At 41.2% G+C, this 21401-nt stretch overlaps 1 protein-coding gene across 1 annotated transcript in view; it reads left to right on the top strand.

The window, feature by feature from the left end:
* Positions 1 to 2004: 2004 nt before the first annotated feature.
* UGT8 (UDP glycosyltransferase 8) overlaps positions 2005 to 21401 on the top strand; it is a 67358-nt gene continuing 47961 nt past the window's right edge. Inside the window, exon 1 of the mRNA XM_068975581.1 lies at positions 2005 to 2826. Coding sequence (XP_068831682.1) covers positions 2005 to 2826 — 822 coding nt within the window. The remainder of the gene's footprint in view (positions 2827 to 21401) is intronic.

Below are 21401 nucleotides of genomic sequence, written 5' to 3'. Positions count from 1 at the left end.
AGCTAAATGCGAAATACGATTGGCAGAACAGTTGCCTAACATTGGTCCATCATGATGTTGGTCTTCTTGAACATGCCAATAGTAACAGGCACTATTAGTCAGAGCAGTGGACAGTTCAGCTGAAATAACTTTTCTGCATAGATCTCATTCTCAGAATTAATAACTTGTCTATTTAAAATTCCTATTTTTTTCCCCCTCTTTTGGCAAGGGCAGAAGGCTGAGCTTCACTGGTGGCTCAGTTGGTAAAAAATCTGCCTGCATTGCAGGAGAACCAGGTTTGATTCCTGGGTTGGGAAAATAAGCTAGAGAAGGAAATGGCAACCCACTCCAGTATTCTTTCCTGGGAAAGCCCATGGACAGAGGAGCCTGATGGCCTACAGTCCATGGGTCACAAGAGTTGGACGTGACTTAGCAACTAAACCCCGCCACTATTGGCAGAAGACTGTACCAGAGAGACACATTTGGAGAGACAACACAGGAGAATAAAGGCCTGCAAAGTTTGCTCCAAGATTGGCTATTTAATTTTCTTCTTTCATTGACATTGTAATTATAGAATAAACTTCATTGTTATGGAAACAGTGTTTGTTCCAAATTATTTTTTTAAAGGCCTCACATTAATTCAGGCAACATTTAACATAGGCATTCATATGTTTATAACACATATTACTTCAGTTTACTGTTATAGTAATGATAACTTAATGATAGTATCATTTGGGATTGGTTTGAAAAGCATCTGGAAATATAGTTTAATCTTGGTATTGGAAGAATCTATCATTTGCCTGCTATTGACTTTTTCTTTTTTTTTAGGTTTCTTGCAGTGTTTGAATGTTGAGAAGGTATAGTTGTTTAAACTGCGTTTAGATGGCAGGAATTTGTATAAGTAGGATGGTTAACATATGATGGGTAAACACAGATATTGATTTGGTGATTGCATGTGAATCTATTTTGAGTTGTTCCTTGAAGTAGAAAAGTCCAGTTCTCATGGGTAATTATTGTTTAGGTCTTTCCCTATTTGGAGGCTAATTTAGAATCTAAATGTAAATTATATTGGGTAGGTAGGGCAAGTTTCCATATTCAGTGGCCCACATAGGTATTTCTAAAAAAAATGGTAGAAGGTGATTCTAACTATTGTATACACTTTAGTAAAGCAGAAGGGTAGAAGAAACGTGAGCCGTCCTGTGCACTTGACCTTTGCACCTGAGTTCCAAGTACAACACAGGAAGTATAGTCAAGGACACAGGCACTCATCAGCCATCTCTTTCTCAAGTATTTACTGAGATCCAGTTCGCCCTCTTGAACTTTTGTATTAAAGGTTTCTCTTTTAGATAATGCCCTGAAATGAGTCAGCCAATTGATATAAATTACATAAACAGAGTTGGCCAGGATACTTAAGGGTATTTAGATAAAAGAGAAGGTCACATTAAAGGTCATTTTTTTCTCCTGTGGAAAAGCTTATTTTGTATAGAATTACTACTTGAAAGAATGATTTTCTGATACACAGTCATTCTTTGGTATGCTTTAGTCATAATTGGGGAATGTTACTGCTGTGATAAAATGATTTTAAAAGAGACATACATGCTGATATACCCCAAAATAAGAAGTCTTGGCTCTTCTTCCTGGGGTTAACATTGATGTTCAATTAAAAGATAAACAAAGGTTTCATGGATGCCTTATAGCTCTTATTCAATGAAGAGAGTTTTTCTTTCAAATTCAATTTTACATGTTTCATTTCAAATTAAAAAAAAAAATGAGTTCTCTATTGTTGTTCCAAAGCTGATACATTTTAAATCTATGTCAGTTTATGGCAGTCTTACTGTCAATTCTCTGTTTTAAGAGACACCTTTCAGAAGTGAAGAGACAGAACATATACTGGGATAATTTTTTAAAGCCATCCTTAGGCAAAGTACTGGATCATCAGATCCTGTGCAAAAGCATCTTTGTGAGGGTTTTGAATGGTGCAGATTGCCGTCTGTTTTAAGCAGTTTTCTGGTTGTCATTTCAGCTATGAAGTCTTACACTCCGTATTTCATGCTCCTGTGGAGTGCTGTTGGGATAGCCAAGGCTGCCAAAATCATCATCGTGCCGCCAATTATGTTCGAAAGCCATATGTACATTTTCAAGACGCTAGCCTCGGCCTTGCACGAGAGAGGCCACCATACAGTGTTCCTCCTCTCTGAAGGCAGAGACATCGCGCCATCTAATCACTATAGCCTCCAGCGCTACCCAGGGATCTTCAACAGTACCACCTCGGATGCTTTCCTGCAGTCCAAAATGCGGAATATTTTCTCTGGGAGATTGACAGCAATCGAACTGTTAGACATACTGGATCACTATACCAAGAACTGTGACATGATGGTTGGCAACCACGCCCTGATTCAGGGTCTGAAAAGGGAGAAGTTTGACCTGCTGCTGGTGGACCCTAATGACATGTGTGGATTTGTGATAGCTCATCTCTTGGGGGTTAAATATGCTGTATTTTCAACCGGCCTTTGGTATCCCGCTGAAGTGGGCGCTCCTGCACCCTTGGCTTACGTCCCAGAGTTTAACTCACTCCTCACAGACCACATGAACCTCCTGCAGAGGATGAAGAACACCGGCGTTTACCTCATTTCCAGAATAGGGATCAGCTTTCTGGTTCTTCCCAAATATGAAAGGATCATGCAGAAGTACAACCTGCTGCCGGAGAAGTCCATGTATGACTTGGTCCACGGGTCCAGCTTGTGGATGCTGTGTACAGACGTAGCCCTGGAGTTCCCGAGACCCACTCTGCCTAATGTTGTTTATGTAGGAGGAATCCTAACCAAACCGGCCAGCCCACTGCCAGAAGTAAGGTTTGGTGAACTCCTTGGTTATCTTTTCTTAATGTAAATGTCAGTTTGCCAGTTTGGATTTTTAGAAGAGAGGGGATTGGGTATTGTTGGATAATAGATGCTATTATTCTAAAAAGTGGTTAAGACATAGAACCTGCCAAGGCCCTTTTATTTGTGGGTGCCCCACTCCTCTGGAACACATTCCTGCTTTGAATGAGCGTTTCCGTAACACCAAGAGGCCACTGTGCCATATGGTCAGTAGACTGTCTGAGAAGCAGATTTTTGATTAAGTTATAACTCTGAGAGGAATGGAGTTAGATAGTTCATTTTAGTGAGTGTAAGTGATTTCACTTTTAAGTAAACACAGAGTTCCTTCTGATCTCCCCCAGAAAGCACAAACACAAAAGTCTCTATGGCCGGGTTAGGTCCTGTGAACTCAAATAAGCAGAACAATGTTAGTAGTGGTTCTTCTTTCAGCAGTCGTGACCGCTAAAAAGTTTATGTCCAGCAATGAAAATGAGGTACTAACTTCCATCAGACTAGGATGCTGATTTTAAGTTACTAAAACTATTTAAAGAAATCATGTCTCACTGTGATTTCATGAAAAAGATGGAATTAATTACATTTTAACAAAACCTGTTTACTCTCTGAGTCAAACCTGATTTCTTCTTTCTGGCTGAGCTGTCAGCAAATACACTTGTGTTCTATTATTCATCCTAGTTTGGCTTTTCTTTTTCAATTAGGTATCTCAAAACCTGTAGGAGCCATATTGCATATCTGTTGTGGTGGTGGAATTTCCAGCCTCAGGTTGACTCTGGATTGAAACTCAACCTCTGATGGCATTTATCAGAAGTGTAGGGCCTGTTCTATGTTTTTCTCTACTGCAGTCATTTCTACTCTTAAAATTCTTAAAGCAGCCACTCACAACAACAGTCAAAGTGTTCATTTCCAACTCTGGTCATGACATTTAAAGAAATCTGCCAGAGTCTTGATGAAGAGTCAGGCTAGATTTTCTCCAATAGGTGTCACATAAGCACAATCTCTGGCAGAATTTTCTCTTGGGGAAATAAGGTGATTGGGATATATAGCCTGTAGATTTCTCTCACACCTGCATTAGAAGCACTTTTAATAAATAACACTTTGATATATTTCATGTGACATGAAGAGATAGAACTTGCCAGATCTTTGACCTATAAACCCTAGATTGCCACTGTTGAAGACGGTGAGAGATAGCAGTTGTTCTTTCTGACGCCAGCTGTAAAGGATAAAGGTTAATCTCAGGCTGTCTCAGCCATTATCAAGCCCACTTGGAAAATTTAATTAGTCTCTTTCAGAGTCACTGTGTGATGTATTACCACCTTCCTAAAAGTATCTGAAATCAAACTTCAGAAATAGCTTCTAAAAGTCCCGGAATCAAGTTTATCTCTACCTGAACTGAGCCATTCCTAATGTCGGGCATATCAGCCCTGCTCCCTTCAAGTCTTCATCTTTTCCCAACCAGAGCACTGCCATTTTTCCTGTTCCTTTGAAATTTTCTTTGAATACTCTCTCCCCTCTTTATGTGGAAGAAGGAATTAGTGACGTTCATTTTTCCTATATTGTAGCAGCTTGAACGGTAAGTACAGAACACTATTGTATGCTTAGTAAAATAGCATATGCCCTTATGGCTTCATTACAGTAGGCCCTCCTTATCTGTAGCTCAGTTATCCTCGATCAACCATAATATGAAAATATTAATGGGAAAATTCCATAAAGCAACAATGTGTAAGTTTTAAATTGTACATTGTTTTGAGTAGTGAAGTATGATATCTTATATGGTCCATCACGGCCCTGCTCCATGCTGCTCTGAATCCCCATCCGTCCACGTGGTCTGCTTCTGACCTCCAGCCAACGACATCATCATGGCTCTGCGATCCAGCATCGCCTGGAGCAGATGATCCTCCCGCTGTAGCCTGACTCTGTATCGTAACGCCCAAGTCATTGACCTTACTCCATCTGATCATGTCTCATCTCATGTCATCACACGAAGGGAGAGTAGAGCCCAATAAAATATTGAGAGACACCACATTCACATAATTTCTATTGCAGTGTATTTTGATCTGTTTTATTTTTAGTCATTATTGTTGATACCCTACTGTGCCTGATTTGTAAATTAAGCTTCATCATAGGTGTGTATGTGTAGGAAAGAGCTTGGTATATACAGGGTCCAGTATTAAGATTTCGAGCATCCACCGGGGGTCTTGGAACATATGCCATGTGGATAAACTGGGTTACTGGATACTTTGTTTTGCTTTAAAAGCATCTTTTGCATGGTTTTTGGAATTTCCTATAATGTTATTACCCAAGATGTTTTCTGACTTGCCATGATTTCTAGTTTGGCACCAGTTTGACCCAATTTGTGGGCTTCCCTGTTCTTTTTTTCCTCTCTGGGCATTTTGTAATTATTCCTTTGAATATGTGCTCCTTATTTCTTTTCACTTTCATGCATTGGAGAAGGAAATGGCAACCCACTCCAGTGTTCTTGCCTGGAGAATCCCAGGGACGGGGGAGCCTGGTGGGCTGCCGTCTGTGGGGTCGCACAGAGTCAGACACGACTGAAGCAACTTAGCAGCAGCAGCAGCAGCTCCTTATTTACAAGTATTGCTTTGGTTCTGACAGGTGTCACACTCAGAAATACACACATCTGGCAGGAGTATGTGTTAGGTGTGTGAACCTAGATAAGTATATTGTGTGTGTGCTCAGTCATGTCTGACTTTTTGCATCCTGTTGGACTATGACCCCCCAGACTCCTCTATTGCTGGGATTCTCCAGGCAAGAACATTGGAATGGGTTGCCATTTCCTCCTCCAGGAGATCTTTCCAACCCAGGGGTTGAACCCGCATCTCCTGTGTCTCCTTCATTCAGACAGGTTCTTTACCCACTGAACCATCAGGGATAAGTATATTAGTATTGAAAATCTGTGAGGTTATGAAGTGTGAAGGGCCATTTTCACTTCACTGTTCCATTTACAGAGCTCTTCAATAGGGAGAATTTTGAAGAATGGTGGGTCTTATTCGTTCATATGTTCCCTACCCTAGCGAGGTTTTATATGCTTTGGAACACGTGCATTTCTATTGAGATTTCTCTAGTAGATTTGTCTGATACAATAAACTGTACCTCAGCGTTCTAAAAGTTAATGAGTTTCTCAAGTGCCTGTATTATTTGCAGGTCACAGTTGTGACAGTAAGATAATAGAGCCCAGCAAGTGGCCTCTTAGAACACATGGCTCACTAATAACAGCTTAATTGTTAACTGCCTTGGTGTCTCACACTGCCAGTGGATGAAGTTTTCCGGATGTCTAGAAATGATTTGACTGAGACTTCTTTTCACAGCCTGGGATAAAAAGGTAGAGAAAATGTCTAAAAGACATGTTTTCAGAAGCTTTCACAATGTTTGAGCCTAAAGAAACTCTAGAGAGCGTCGAGTTCAGCTCCACTTTTCCACCTCAAAATACAGGAAGTGACCCATTCACTGGTCACATACGAGATTAAAAGGGTCTGAGTGTCTCATCCAGGCCACACAGTTTGTAGCACAGCCAGGTGAAACATGGATTGTTTTCCTGTGAATTAGATATTTTGTCAAGATGCCTGCATCTTTTGTTACTCATTTTACTCATTTACACATTTTACTCATTTACACATTTATAGCATATTTGGAGAAGGTGATGGCACCCCACTCCATGTAAAATCCCATGGGCGGAGGAGCCGGGTAGGCTGCAGTCCATGGGGTCACAAAGAGTCAGACATGACTGAGCGACTTCACTTTCACTTTTCACTTTCATGCATCGGAGAAGGAAATGGCAGCCCACTCCGGTGTTCTTGCCTAGAGAATCCCAGGGCCGGGGGAGCCTGGTGGGCTGCCGTCGATGGGGTTGCACCGAGTCAGGCACGACTGAAGTGACTTAGCAGCAGCAGCAGCAGCATATTCAAGGAACTTCCCTGTAGCTCATACTGGTAAGAATCTGCTTGTAATGCAGGAGACCTGGGTTCAACCTGTGGGTCGGGAAGTTCTTCTGGAGAAGGGAATGGCAACCCACTCCAGTACTCTTGCCTGGAGAAGCCCATGGACAGAGGAGCCTGGTGGGCTACAGTCCCCGGGCTCACAAAGAGTTGGACACGACTGAGCGACTAAGCACAACGTGTTGAAAACTATGCAGAGACAATTTCACCCATCTTCATTTGATAGCTCAAAGATTGTGAGGACTTCATATGACAGTCAAGTCACGCCATTTGTACCCCTCCTTGGAGAAAGAAATGGCAAACCACTGCAGTATTCTTGCCTAGGAAAACCAATGGACAGAGAAGCCTGGCAGACTACAGTCCATGGCTTGCAAAGAGTTGCGCCTGAATGAGAGACTAACACTTGTGTTTCAGAGATTTAATGATAGAATCAGCCAGAATCCAAAGCCTTTTGATTACAAAATGTTGTCTTGGTGTAGAGAGAAGAAATTGTCTACACTGATAATCGAATGATTTCTAAATGCATGTGCCTGACTCATACTATTTACTACTGAGTGCCTACAATAGGAGTAATGACCTTTAGAGGAAGAGGTTTAGATTGGACTGTGTCCATACTGTGGCTTATCTCTATCATTACAGTGTGGTAGAGAACATAGAAACAGTATTTTTTTTGAAGGTTTACTTCTGCCAGGAAGGAAGTCTGTAAAAAGTCCCCCATTTCACTAGATCCTTCAAGTATTAAATGTGGATGAAATAAATAATAACATCTAATAGGGGGTGACTATAGCTTTTAGTAGTTTGACTAGGAGGTAATAACAATAATACTCCCAAAGAATAGTACATTTACTTAGGGAGTCTTTTGATTATTAAAATTCACATGTTTGAGGTGATAAATTTTAGATGATTTCCCATTGGCAGAAAGTGGTCTAGCCCTGCTAAGCTGCTGATCTCTGCCACTTTTTACCTTCTGCAGCCCTGAACTACCATTGCACCTAACAGATTGTATCTTAATTATTGGTTTTTCACATGGTTTTCTCCCCTACTAGGGTGTGGATGCCTTAAAGGGTGGACAACAAGGTGGATAACCTTTGTACCCTGAGTGCCTGGAAAATGATAGTCATTCAAAAACTGTTAAAAATTAAATGAAATGCATCAAATAGAAATTGTTGCCATAAAATAGGTGATTCAGTGAGTATAACACTATTGTTAATAGTATAACCATTATTTGTTTATTCCAAATTTATGTTCAGATGCCATTGTAGCCATTAAGTAACCTAACATTCCAAGTTCTTGTAGTGAATTAGGATAGCTACTTAACGATACAGTATTGAGAAAAGGTGGTCATCTCACTGCTCATTACCCAGTTGGTGAGCTAAATGGTCCCTAGAGTGTTCCAGATATGCATGTGAACAGGACCAGTGGTGCTCAGGCACTATTGCTGTATTAAGATGGCTTGAGAGGGTACGACCCACATTTGGTTGGACTGCAGAGGGGCTTTATTGCCAGGCTAGGGATGTGAAAGGCATTTTCATTGCACCATTTGTACAGACATTCTTTTAAATTAGGGAAACAGTCCTGGGGAGGGATACAGATAAGATAAAAAGATGAACAGAGATAAGAAAGAGCCAGAGGCCAAGGACAGGGTCGTGAGATCCTCCCTGTTGTTCATTCTGTCCTTTGCCAGAACTCCCTCACAGAGAAAGGTCTGGGGGAGGCGGGGTGGGGAAAGAGACATTGTGCAACAGATTCATTAGATTAACCCCATGTGAGCAGATCAGGTTATGAGAAGAAGAATAAAACTGAGGAGCGAAACAGTGGCTTTTTACATGTAGTTCTCATTGAGTCACCTAGAAGCCTTTCCTTATTATTACATATGGAAATGGAAAGCTGCCTTCCCCAAGAGTGAATGAATGTCTAGGCTGAGTTATGGGACCACAGTCACTGGGGCTAACAGACTGATCCAGGGTTGCAGCAAATATGGGAAATTATGGTGATGGACCTTTTAGAACTAACATCCAAAAAAGATGTCCTTTTCATTATAGGGGACTGGAATGCAAAAGTAGGAAGTCAAGAAACACCTGGAGTAACAGGCAAATTTGGCCTTGGAATACAGAATGAAGCAGGGCAAAGACTAATAGAGTTTTGCCAAGAAAATGCACTGGTCATAGCAAACACCCTCTTCCAACAACACAAGAGAAGACTCTACACATGGACATCACCAGATGGTCGACACCGAAATCAGATTGATTATACTCTCTGCAGCAAAAGATGGAGAAGCTCTATACAGTCAACGAAAACAAGACCGGGAGCTGACTGTGGCTCAGATCATGAACTCCTTGTTACCAAATTCAGACTTAAATTGAAGAAAGCAGGGAAACTGCTAGACCATTCAGGTATGACCTAAATCCAATCCCTTATGATTATACAGTGGAAGTGAGAAATAGATTTAAGGGCCTAGATCTGATAGATAGAGTGCCTGATGAACTATGGAATGAGGTTCGTGACATTGCACAGGAGACAGGGATCAAGACCATCCCCATGGAAAAGAAATGCAAAAAAGCAAAATGGCTGTCTGGGGAGGCCTTACAAAGAGCTGTGAAAAGAAGAGAAGTGAAAAACCAAGAGAAAAGGAAAGATATAAGCATCTGAATTCAGAGTTCCAAAGAATAGCAAGAAGAGATAAGAAAGCCTTCTTCAGCGATCAATGCAAAGAAATAGAGGAAAACAACAGAATGGAAAAGACTAGAGATCTCTTCCAGAAAATTAGAGATACCAAGGGAACATTTCATGGAAAGATGGGCTCGATAAAGGACAGAAATGGTCTGGACCTAACAGAAGCACAAGATGTTAAGAAGAGATGGCAAGAATACATGGAAGAACTGTACAAAAAGGATCTTCACGACCTGGATAATCACGATGGTGTGATCACTCATCTAGAGCCTGACATCCTGGAATGTGCAGTCAAGTGGGCCTTAGAAAGCATCACTACGAACAATGCTAGTGGAGGTGATGGAATTCCAGTGGAGCTATTTCAAATCCTAAAAGATGATGCTGTGAAAGTGCTGCACTCAATATGCCAGCAAATTTGGAAAACTCAGCAGTGGCCACAGGACTGGAAAAGGTCAGTTTTCATTCCAATCCCAAAGAAAGGCAATGCCAAAGAATGCTCAAACTACTGCACAATTGCACTCATCTCACACACTAGTAAAGTAATGCTCAAAATTCTCCAAGCCAGGCTTCAGCAATACATGAACCGTGAACTCCCTGATGTTCAAGCTCTTTTAGAAAAGGCAGAGGAGCCAGAGATCAAATTGCCAACATCCACTGGATCATGGAAAAAGCAAGAGAGTTCCAGAAAAACATCTATTTCTGCTTTATTGATTATGCCAAAGCCTTGGACTGTGTGGATCACAGTCAAATGTGGAAAATTCTGAAAGAGATGGGAATACCAGACCACCTAACCTGCCTCTTGAGAAATCTGTATGCAGGTCAGGAAGCAACAGTGAGAACTGGACATGGAACAACAGACTGGTTCCAAATAGGAAAAGGAGTACGTCAAGGCTGTATATTGTCACCCTGCTTATTTAACTTCTATGCAGAGTACATCATGAGAAACGCTGGACTGGAAGAAACACAAACTGGAATCAAGATTGCCTGGAGAAATATCAATAACCTCAGATATGCAGATGACACCACCCTTATGGCAGAAAGTGAAGAGAAACTAAAAAGCCTCTTGATGAAAGTAAAAGAAGAGAGTGAAAATGTTGGCTTAAAGCTCAACATTCAGAAAACGAAGATCATGGCATCAGGTCCCATCACTTCACGGGAAATAGATGGGGAAACAGTGGAAATGGTGTCAGACTTTATTTTGGGGGGCTCCAGAATCACTGCAGATGGTGATTGCAGCCATGAAATTAAAAGACGCTTACTCCTTGGAAGAAAAGTTATGACCAACCTAGACAGCATATTGAAAAGCAGAGACATTACTTTGCTGACTAAGGTCTATCTAGTCAAGGTTATGGTTTTTCCAGTAGTCATGTATGGATGTGAGAATTGGACTATGAAGAAGGCTGATCGCCAAAGAATTGGTGCGTTTGAACTGTGGTGTTGGAGAAGACTCTTGAGAGTCCCTTGGACTGCAAGGAGAGCCAACCAGTCCATTCTGAAGGAGATCAGCCCTGGGATTTCTTTGGAAGGAATGATGCTAAAGCTGAAGCTGCAGTACTTTGGCCACCTCATGCAAAGAGTTGACTCATTGGAAAAGACTTTGATGCTGGGAGGGATTGGGGGCAGGAGAAGAAGGGGACGACAGAGGATGAGATGGCTGGATGGCATCACTGACTCGATGAACGCGAGTCTGAGTGAACTCCGGGAGATGGTGATGGACAGGGAGGCCTGGCTTGCTGCGATTCATGGGGTCGCAAAGAGTCGGACACGACTGAGCGACTGAACTGAACTGATGGTGATGGACAGGGAAGCCTGGCATGCTGAAGTCCATGGGTCACAAAGAGTCAGACACGTCTGAGCGACTGAACTGAAGGCTATTTAAATAGTATGTTGCTTATAAATTATTTCTTGAAATATAAAGCCTGAGATAGCATTATATCTATTATATTGATTAAATTGTCCTCTTTTAAGTAAGTATAATTTAATCTATATATTTTATAGTTCTTAATTTTGGATACCATCACCTACAAATAATTTTTTAGGGTGTCTTTATTCGTGTGCTCTATTGGTAGCTATGCAGGGATCAGAAGATTGAGAACTATAACATTTGGAAGAGATGAATGATTTAATTTCAACTACTAATTCTTAGCTGAAAGATTCACCACAACATGATAGTTGGGCATAAATAATAGATTCCCTGTGGGAGTTTATAGGGTTCCTAGGTGGCTCATTGGTGAAGAATTTACCTGCCAAATACTGGAGATGCAGAAGACACAGGTTCAGTCCCTGGGTTGGGAAGATCCCCTGGAGGAGAAAATGGCAACCCGCTCCAGTATCCTTGCCTGGAAAAATCCCATGAACAGAGGAGCCTGGTGGGTTGTATAGTCCATAAGTTCGCAAAAGAGTCGGACAGGACTGAGTGAAAGAGCACTCAGCACCACCATGGTAATTCATTAATGTGAAGTGTTGCAGATATTTCTTGCAGAAGTTTTGTACATGGATCCTATATTTTGTCTTTATTTTGTAGTGAGAAACCAGATTACCTGACTAAGTGAATCTATCTGGAAGTAAATTGGGCAGTGTTGCAACTATCGACAAGTTACTGTTTAGTTCACTGATACGGAGGTTTTCTAAGCAGCACTGAAGTTTTGAATAGCTTATCAGTTGCTTCTGTAAGCATTATAGGCTTGCAAGAGTTTTCTGAAAGTTTTAGAGACACAAATATAATTGAAAGTGCAGTCTGACATAATTTTTAAACACCTTTCTTCCTCTTCTATTGAGTATTTAAGCTTTAAGATGCCCAGCAGAGTTGTTCATTTAGATGTTAGACAGTGGCAATGTCAAGGAAAATATTTTTTAACTGATCATATTTACAAATAGTAATTCACAATTAAATAGTTGCTCCAGTTTTTAGAATAATATTTTTCACAAATACTCTCATTCCAAGCCAGGCGGTTTGGAATGGAAATCGCTACTGTCCATGAGTTTGTCAGATCTATTCCTGAGTGCAGATTTTGACAGAAAAGACCAAGTGAGCCTGAGCTTCTGAGGAAGTGGTAGCTCTGGAGACAAGCTACCCATTTCATAGTTTTGTTTACGGAATTTTTTATACCAAAATGTCCAGGGGCTGTGTCACAGTAGCCAGATGGAAAAACATGGGCTTTTTCAGCCAAATGGCCCTGGGCTTTAATCTTGCCCTTAATAAGACTTGGAGAGGGAGGGTGTCAGCCTCCTTAAAGTGAGGATGGCAGTGCTTACTTCAGAGGGTTTCGGGGAATGAGAGCCGTGGCAATGCCTGGTGGGGATAGTTCTTGTTCTTACTATTGTTCCAAAAATTCTCATTACTGAAGATGAGCTCTGGTTACTAAATCACTTTCACCTGCTGTCTTCCACCTGGCAAACAGAAGAAGGGTTTCAGAGGTGGAGGAAGTGCCTGTGGCATCACCCCTGCTCATTCCAGGAGCTGGCCCTTGGTCCTTCTCCTTCCATCTTGGGGATATTTATCTCCCTTTCCTTCATCCGCTTTCTCACTGAAGTAGAAGCAAAAGAGCAAGTGAACTATATGGGGTTTAGACATCTGAGCCTTAAGAAGCTGACAGGTATGTCCTGCTCAGGGAGTGCCCTCCCGGTGCTTCCAGATGCTGGCTTCTTTAAGCTCAGTGATGTCATCTGTGGATTTTCAGTCCTTTAAATGGAGGAGCAGCAATTCCAGCCCTGTTCTGCGGGCTCCATCCTTGTTCCTTCTCCTCCTCTGTACTTCTCATTCCTGTCGGACCTAAGGAGATGCTCCAAACAAATAAATACCTGCCTCCTAGCCAGAGATTCTACCCAGATTCCTCTCCACACTGTGATCCTGCTGCACTAGGTTATTAGATTAGATAACCCTGTACTGGTGGCTCAGATGATAAGAATCTGCCTGCAATTCAGGAGACCCAGGTTTGGGAAGATCCCCTGGAGAAGAGAGTGGCTCCCCACTCCTGTATTCTTGCCCGGTAAATTCCATGGAGGAACCTGGCAGGCTGTGGTCCATGGGGTCACAAAAAGTCAGACATGACCTTCAAAAAAAAAAAGTTTGAAATTTTCTTCTAAGATCTGAAGTGCCGACTCTGCAGTCAGCTTCAGTGTTTATCCTTACTTCTGCCTAGATCTCTGTCATCTGTGCAAGTTGTTGGTTCTGTCTGATTCTTTCACTCTCCACAGTATTGTTTATATCAGAATCCCGTTACATTCTTGTTAAAACAGTGTATTGTAGGGCCAGTGAGGAGGCCTGAGATGGGCCTTACTCATTTGTAACAGGTTCCTATGTCATGGTGAGGCTGCTGCTGCTGGTCTAAGGACTAACCACACTATGGGAACCACTGACCTAGATTCAGACGGTCTGCACAAATTATACCTTTTAATTACAGCATGTAATATATTTTGTCTGAGAATAATTTTTTCCTCATCATTATAGGGTTTTTTCTCTTCTAGAAAATTACTTTCAGTATAAATTGTACCACCATAAATGAATATACATATTTAGATTTCAAGGACTAGGAGAGCCGTGGGTTCCATTGTATATCTGGATAACTCATTACCTTATCATTTTGTTTTGTGAAATTATGATGATGCTGTAGATGTATCAGCCCTTGCTCTAGGAAGCAGGTCTAAATAGAACATCCATGTGCAGCCATGTTCATATATCCTTTAACTCTTCTCCCTATTTTCCTTCATCTCCAGCACTGTCTTTTTTTAATAACACTCTAAAAATATTTTATCTCAGGTTAATATACAGCATTGGATCAAAGCAGGCTGTGATTTTAAAGTCATATTACATAAATGCCTTTTTCTATAATTATAAGAAGTCATGTGCTAAGATACTTTTAGCTTTTATGTGCAATCCTTTGTCCAAAATCTAGTAACAAGCAGGGTGTTATTTACTATATGCTGCTGCTGCTGCTGCTAAGTCGCTTCAGTTGTGTCCGACTCTGTGCGATCCCATAGATGGCAGCCCACTAGGCTCCTCTGTCCCTGGGATTCTCCAGGCAAGAATTCTGGAGTGGGTTGCCATTTCCTTCTCCAATGCATGAAAGTGAAAAGTGAAAGGGAAGTCGCTCAGTCATGCCCGACTCTTTGCGACCCCATGGACTGCAGCCTACCAGGCTCCTCCATCCATGAGATTTTCCAGGCAAGAGTACTGGAGTGGGGTGCCATTGCCTTCTCCGTATTTACTATATAGCATTCTGTAAATGCTCACTACCCATCAAACATTTTTTGTATTTATAAGATGTTAATATATCTCTTATAAATAAAACAAAATGAGGGTTTGGTTTTTAGAGTCAGTCTTTATATTAGCTTGCTTATTCAGAAAATACAGCTGACCATTGACAACACACGGGTTGGGATGTTGACCCTTTGTGCCCTCAAAATCCACGTGTAATTTACAGTAGTATCTGTGTACACAGTTCCTCTTTATTCAAAGTTCCTCATTTGTGGATTCAACTGACCATGGGTCATGTACTATGGTAGTAAATCAGTGTGTACGTGGATCCATGTAGTTCAAATCCATGTTGTTCAAGGGAAACCTGTGTTTTTTACACTGTGACAACCACTTTTATCTTTTTACTTTGAAGGCACCTCTCTTATAAATCAGCAAACCCTGAGCATGCACATAAGCCAAAACTGGTCCCTGCCTGATAAACCCAGTGTTGTCCTGGGCCAGGAGTGGCTTTATAATGGGTATTTTTGTAGTAGGAAAACAGGACAGATAAAGAGAGACAGGCATTGAAGTAGTGGGGTGGACTTTTTCAGGTACTTCTTAACCCAGGATATATTCTTATTCCCCTGAAAGCATAGTATCTAGAAAACTGCTCCTCACACAGTGCGGATGAAGCGTCATTTCACCGAGCACAGGGAAAAGTGTGGCAAGCGCTCTCACAGTGCCTGTATTCATGGTAGGAACTGGGTGCCAAAGGGAAAGTGATGAAACTGTAGAGACCAGAATGCTGCGTGTTGGTGCTGGGAGGCCTGTTCTTTAAACCCTGATAATGAAGCAGTTGGAGAAGGCAATTGCAACCCACTCCAGTGTTCTTGCCTGGAGAATCCCAGGGATGGGGAAGCCTGGTGGGCTGCCGTCTGTGGGGTCGCACAGAGTCGGACACGACTGAAGCGACTTAACAGCAACAGCAATGAAGCAGTTGCAGCCCAAGAGACCTTCTGCACAATTAAACCCAGCTGTGCTGCCAGCTGCAAGCTGCCTGGACCAGAATGCGATATGCATTCCTCCACCGTTGTCTTTCGGCTTTCTGTCAAGGTATATTTTTGTAAAGCAGCATTTATCGCTGTTGTAGGAATCACTGTTAGTAGGAGGGTCAAGATTTCTGATTCTGTCAGTATAAATGCAGTCAGTTAATTAGCCTTTTAACAGAACATTTGTTTTATTAAAAAAATTTTTTTTTTTTTTACTTTATTTTACTTTACAATTCTGTATTGGTTTTGCCATACATCAACATGAATCCACCATGGGTGTACATGAGTTCCCAATTCTGAACCCCGCTCCCACCTCCCTCCCCATACCATCTCTCTGGGTCATCCCAGTGCACCAGCCCCAAGCATCCTGTATCCTGCATCGAACCTAGACTGGTGAGCATTTGTTTTAGAAAGTGCTGTAAGAGAGAGAGAGAGAGGCATGAGACAGAGAAAGCATGTCTGCTTTTTTCCTTAAAATGTTTGTCCACCTGAAAGAGAAGAGTGCCTATTAAAAAGTCATTTTCTTAGATTATTTCATATGGATGACTTTTTGTCAGAGTGGCTTTTGGATGAGTTATGGTGTTCAAATGCAAGAGGGGAAAACTTAATGTCATGAATGTTTTCCTTCAATGTGCTTCTCTCTTTTCCCCCCTAGATGTATGATACAGTAAGAATAAACCTGGCCAAGTAGGCTGACCTGATTTTATACTTCTTTGAATATAGTAACTGCTTAATAATTGTCTGTTGCTTCGAATTGCTTTATGCTCAATTAGATCTAGAGAAGAGTCCTTTTGATAGTATCTGAAAAGATTTCAGCTGCATAGATCTCTAAAAAAATCACTAGGTTCTGAAAAACTGAAGACCTTTCAGAAAGAGTAGTGGAAGAAACTCTCTGAGAACAGGGTTCCCAGTTTAGTCATCATTTATATCCCACCCACTTTCATACCTAGTTACGCAGCGCTTTGCAAAGCATAGGCCCTTATACATATATTTTGAATTAATATAATTTCAAGTTGTAAAAGCTGGTGCATTTGCCCAGGTTATTTAGCAAAACTGGGGTAAAATGTTTTTAAATGGTAAATTCCCAGAGCTTTTATAAAAAGCAGCTCGAATGGCTTGATAAATATTATTAAAATCCTGAGGCTAATAGTTAATTTCCTTGCCTAGCATTGTCAGCCCAGTGTGAGGAACAGTTAAACCAACTTAAGGTTTTCTTTTTCAGTGGAAAGTCCATTGAGAACTCCTCCTTGTGTGTAGCAGGGCAAACGTTTTGCAAAACACAAAGGGATGGCCACTCATAGAAGGGATAGATAGCTCTTCAGTTATATATTCAGTGCATCTTTTTTGAGTGCCAAGTATGTGCCTGGCACCAGGTTAGCAATGTTAAGTACAAATCATAGTTTCTTCATTTATGCTTGTTGTTCAGTTGCTAAGTCATGTCCAGCTCTTTGCAACCCCACAGACTGCAACACGCCAGGCTTCCCTGTCCTTCACTGTCTCCCTGAGTTAGCTCAAACTCATACCCATTGAATCAGTGATGCCATCCTCTGTTGCCCCCTTCTCCTCCTGCCCTCCATTTTTCCCAGCATCAGAGTCTTTTCCAATGAGATGGCCCCTTACATCAGGTGGCCAACATGTTGAAGCTTCATTTTCAGCCTCAGTCCTTCCAATGAATATTCAGGGTTGATTTCCTTTAGGATTGACTGGTTTGATCTTGCTAGCCAAGGGACTCTCAAGAGTCTTCTCCAGCACAACAGTTCAAAGGCATCTAGTCTTTGGCACTCAGCCTTCTTTACGGTCCAGTTCTCATATCTCTACATAACTACAGGAAAACTATCGCTTTGACTATATGAACTTTTGTCAGCAAAGTGATGTCTCTGCTTTTTAATACACTGTCTAGGATTGTCATACTTTTCCTCCAAGGAGCAAGCGTCTTTTAATTCCATGCCTGCAATCACTGTCCATAGTGGTTTTTTAGGCCAAAAAAATAAAACCTGCCACTATTCCCATTTTATTCCCTATCTATTTGGCATGAAGTGATGGTACTGAATGCCATGAATTTAGTTTTTTGAATGTTGAGTTTTAAGCCAACTTTTTCCACTCTCCTCTTTTGCCTTCATCAAGCACTGCTTATAGTCTAAGGGGAGAAATGACTAGAAAAGATGTAGATGGATAAGATGGACAATTTTGATGTTGAACTACCAGCAAGGAAACCAGTGGGGCACAATGATAGAGAACAGGGAGTCTTCTTGGGTGACTGGGTAGTGTCTCAGGAGAAGGTGAAGCCACAGGGTGGAAAGCTTTCCCGGCAGGGCACCCACCTGTTCCCCGGTAGGGAGACACTTGCACTTTGAAAGATCAGCGAAGCTGAAACGCTGAAGGCCTGAGGCTTGGGCAGGTGGTTCAGCTGGGTTTGGAGAGGTGAACAAAGAGCCTGTCGCTACAAGGGGTATAGATTCCCCGGAATAGTCAAAGTATTATTCACTCAGTTGTTTCTGACTCTTTGTGACCCCATGGACTGTAGCCCGCCAGGCTCCTTGATCCATGGGATGCTCCAGGCAAGAACACTGGAGTGGGTTGCCATGCTCTCCTCCAGGAGATCTTCTCAACCTAGGGATCAAACCTGGGTCTCCTGCATTGGCAGGCGGATTCTTTACCATCTGAGCCAGTGGATTTCACCAAATCAGTTAAAACCTGATGGGGTTTGCATTTAGAAAGACTCCCTCTGGTTGCTTTGTGAAGATGGTGTTATAGAATAGAAAGCGAGAGGCTGGGAGGACCAGTTGAGTGCATGTTGCTGTAGCTCAGGAAGGAGGTGGGTTGATGAATGTGGATGTGGTGAGAGAGAGATGATTCCAGGTGCCCTGGGGAGTAGAATTAACTAAGGTCCAGTCTGGGGAGTGGGGACACTTTCAAACAGCCAGGTTTCCTGCTTAAATAACCCAGTAGGAGGCATTTGCTGCATGGAAAGACTAGGCAATGAACAGATTTTTGAGGGAAAACACATTGTTCAGTTTGGTACATACTGAATTTGAGAAACCTGTGGATCTCTGAACATGGATTTGACGGGAAAGGCCAGACTTGCTATTCAAATGTGGGGATGATCTTCAAGAAGACTGTACCGAAGCGGCGGGAAAAAATGAGGTTACTAACAGAGAGGTGTAGAAAAAGAAGAGGACTTAGGTTTGAGTCACCGGGCCTCGACCTTGTACAGGTTGGTTAAAGGCAGAAGAACCTCCAGGAACTCTGAGAAGTGTCAGCACCTGAGATGTGAAGCATAGCCAGGAAAAAGGCATGTTTTAGGATCCAAGGAGTGGGTGTTTCTGGAAGAGAAGTCCATCAGTTATCATCGCTACCAAATCAGGTGTTCCCATGTGTTAGTTGGAGGCATGTTCACGTGTTCGTATACATCACTGGACAGCTTTAGTTGTTGCTAAGTAGATAATTGCTTAATCAGTATACAAGAACCTATGATCTCTTTGGGGCTTCCCCAGTGGCTCAGTAGTAAAGAATCCGCCTGCCAATGCAGGAGATGTGGGTTCAGTCCCTGGGTTGGGAAGATCCTCTGGAGAAGGAAATGGCAACCCACTCCAGTATCCTTGCCTGGGAAATCCCATGGACAGAGGAGCCTGGAGGGCTACGGTCCATGGGGTCGCAAAGAGTCGCACATAACTTAGTGACTAAACAACAACAATAACAAGTAGATAATAACAACAAAGTACTTTTTGTGCTCATCTTTAACAATCAGCCTCACAATCTGCTACATCAGTCCACTGGTACAGTTGAAAGGGCACCCCTCGGAATCAGGCAAATATATACAATTGACCTTGAACAACAGGAGTTTGAACTGGGTGGCTCCTCTTATGGACCGATATGGAGGAATCAGAATTATAGGCAGCTAACTAGAAATTATACTGGTCTTATTGACAGCGGGAATGTTTGCCGCCCCTAGCCTCCGGGTCAGAGGTCAGCTGAATATTCAGCTTCCAGCTAGGCCCTGGGGAGATCACTTTCTCATTGTGGGCTCCCCTTCCTTTATCACCAGGCTGTGGGTGGGTGAGTGGATGAGGGCTGAACTGGTCTTTAAAGTCTTCTTCCACTTCAGTGATGGTGGGAAATAGAACATTTTTAGCACCATACATACATTAAAATCTAGACTTATATTCTTAACTTAAAACTTTTTTATTTTTGGTGCAATTAATGTTGACAGAATCAAAGTCAAGCAGACCTCTCTATAGGTGTATTTTAAGTCTTAGTTCATTAAAGTGGAGGCTTGCAGAGAACGGATGAGGCATAGGTACAGAAGAGGACTGAAATTACAATTTACATATGGTGAATTTCTGGTAAATCATAAAGAATAGTTATTAAGAGAAATAATTTTTGTGTTTTTCAACACTGGTTAAATTTGTTAAATTAAAAAACTGATAAAATTCAAATCATCATTTGGTTTTATTTTGTATAATACACAAGATGTATTTTTCCCTTGGGAATATAATTGAATTACCACTTTTATTGAAGAATACTTTCCCGAACTGGAATCTTAAGGAGAATTTTAGAATGCCTCAAACCATGCACATAATTTTTTTTTCTTGCTTCAAGGATTATATCTTTTAGTTTTTTAATGATAATTTGTGAATGGATTTTGTAAAATGTTCTTCTCAAAGGCAAAAATTGAAATGATAGGAAAATGCTGAAGGCCTTTGCAACTTGATTTCATTTTGGTAAAGTTCATACTTAGTTGAATATTATGTAGAGTAGTAAAATCAGGGAATTTGGCCATTTTGCTGCCAAAACTTAGACGCATGAAAACTTGGGTTAGTTATATGTAGACATATATATAAGATTAATAATCAGTCATCTGAGGCACAAAACACAAACTTATTTTCTGTTAAAAATGCCTCACCAAATAAGCTTTGATTTCTTTTACAACTTATTTCAGTTGATTTTTTTAAAAGTAACTTACTTCATGACTGAAACTTCAAATGCAGTTTATTTAATGGATCTCTACAGATTAAAAGGGTAGAAATGTATGCTGAAATGCAGTTTGGATCACTTTTCTCTTATAGGAAAGTCTCCTTTATTTTAAACTCTTTTAGAAAAGTGTTAGATGTTATGAGGACTAAAGTTGGGTAAAGATAACAAGTGAAGTTATTTATCTACTAGTTTATTATGTGCAACTCATTTTTAGTTGAATGCTGAAAAGTTCATTTTTTATCAAAAAATATATGGGCTTCCTATAATAATTTTTGAATATAGATAGTTTATCCCTCTAGGCTTCCTTAGGAATAAAATATTTTTTAAACTATGAAGATTTAATGGAAATCATGTATAGTATGTTATTTATGGGTTAAATCAAGCCAGCTACCTAGCCTAGGCTTGTTTTTTTTTCTAGTCCAAATAGCTTTTTAACAGAGATGAAAAATATTCCATGGCTATTAGCTTTATGCACATCTTGTACATAATCAGTGCCTTTATTGATAACTTTACTTCTTTCAGCTGAATAGGGCCTCAAAAGTTTTATATTCAGTATTTGAGTACTTTTGTTTTTCTCTTTAAAAATCAGTATTAGGCACTACTGGTTACTACCAGCTGAAGCCTCACACAGCTGTGTGTTTAGCATTTAATCATGCTAAGAATTGCTAATTAGAACATCACACTGGACAAAGCGAACCCAGTGGAGTTGAGACAATACCATTTT

The sequence above is a fragment of the Capricornis sumatraensis genome, chromosome 7 (assembly GCF_032405125.1).
Source record: "Capricornis sumatraensis isolate serow.1 chromosome 7, serow.2, whole genome shotgun sequence".
In the NCBI taxonomy this organism is placed as follows: domain Eukaryota; kingdom Metazoa; phylum Chordata; class Mammalia; order Artiodactyla; family Bovidae; genus Capricornis; species Capricornis sumatraensis.
Note: the sequence above shows the minus strand (reverse complement) of the source record. Positions and strands in the feature narration are given on the sequence as shown.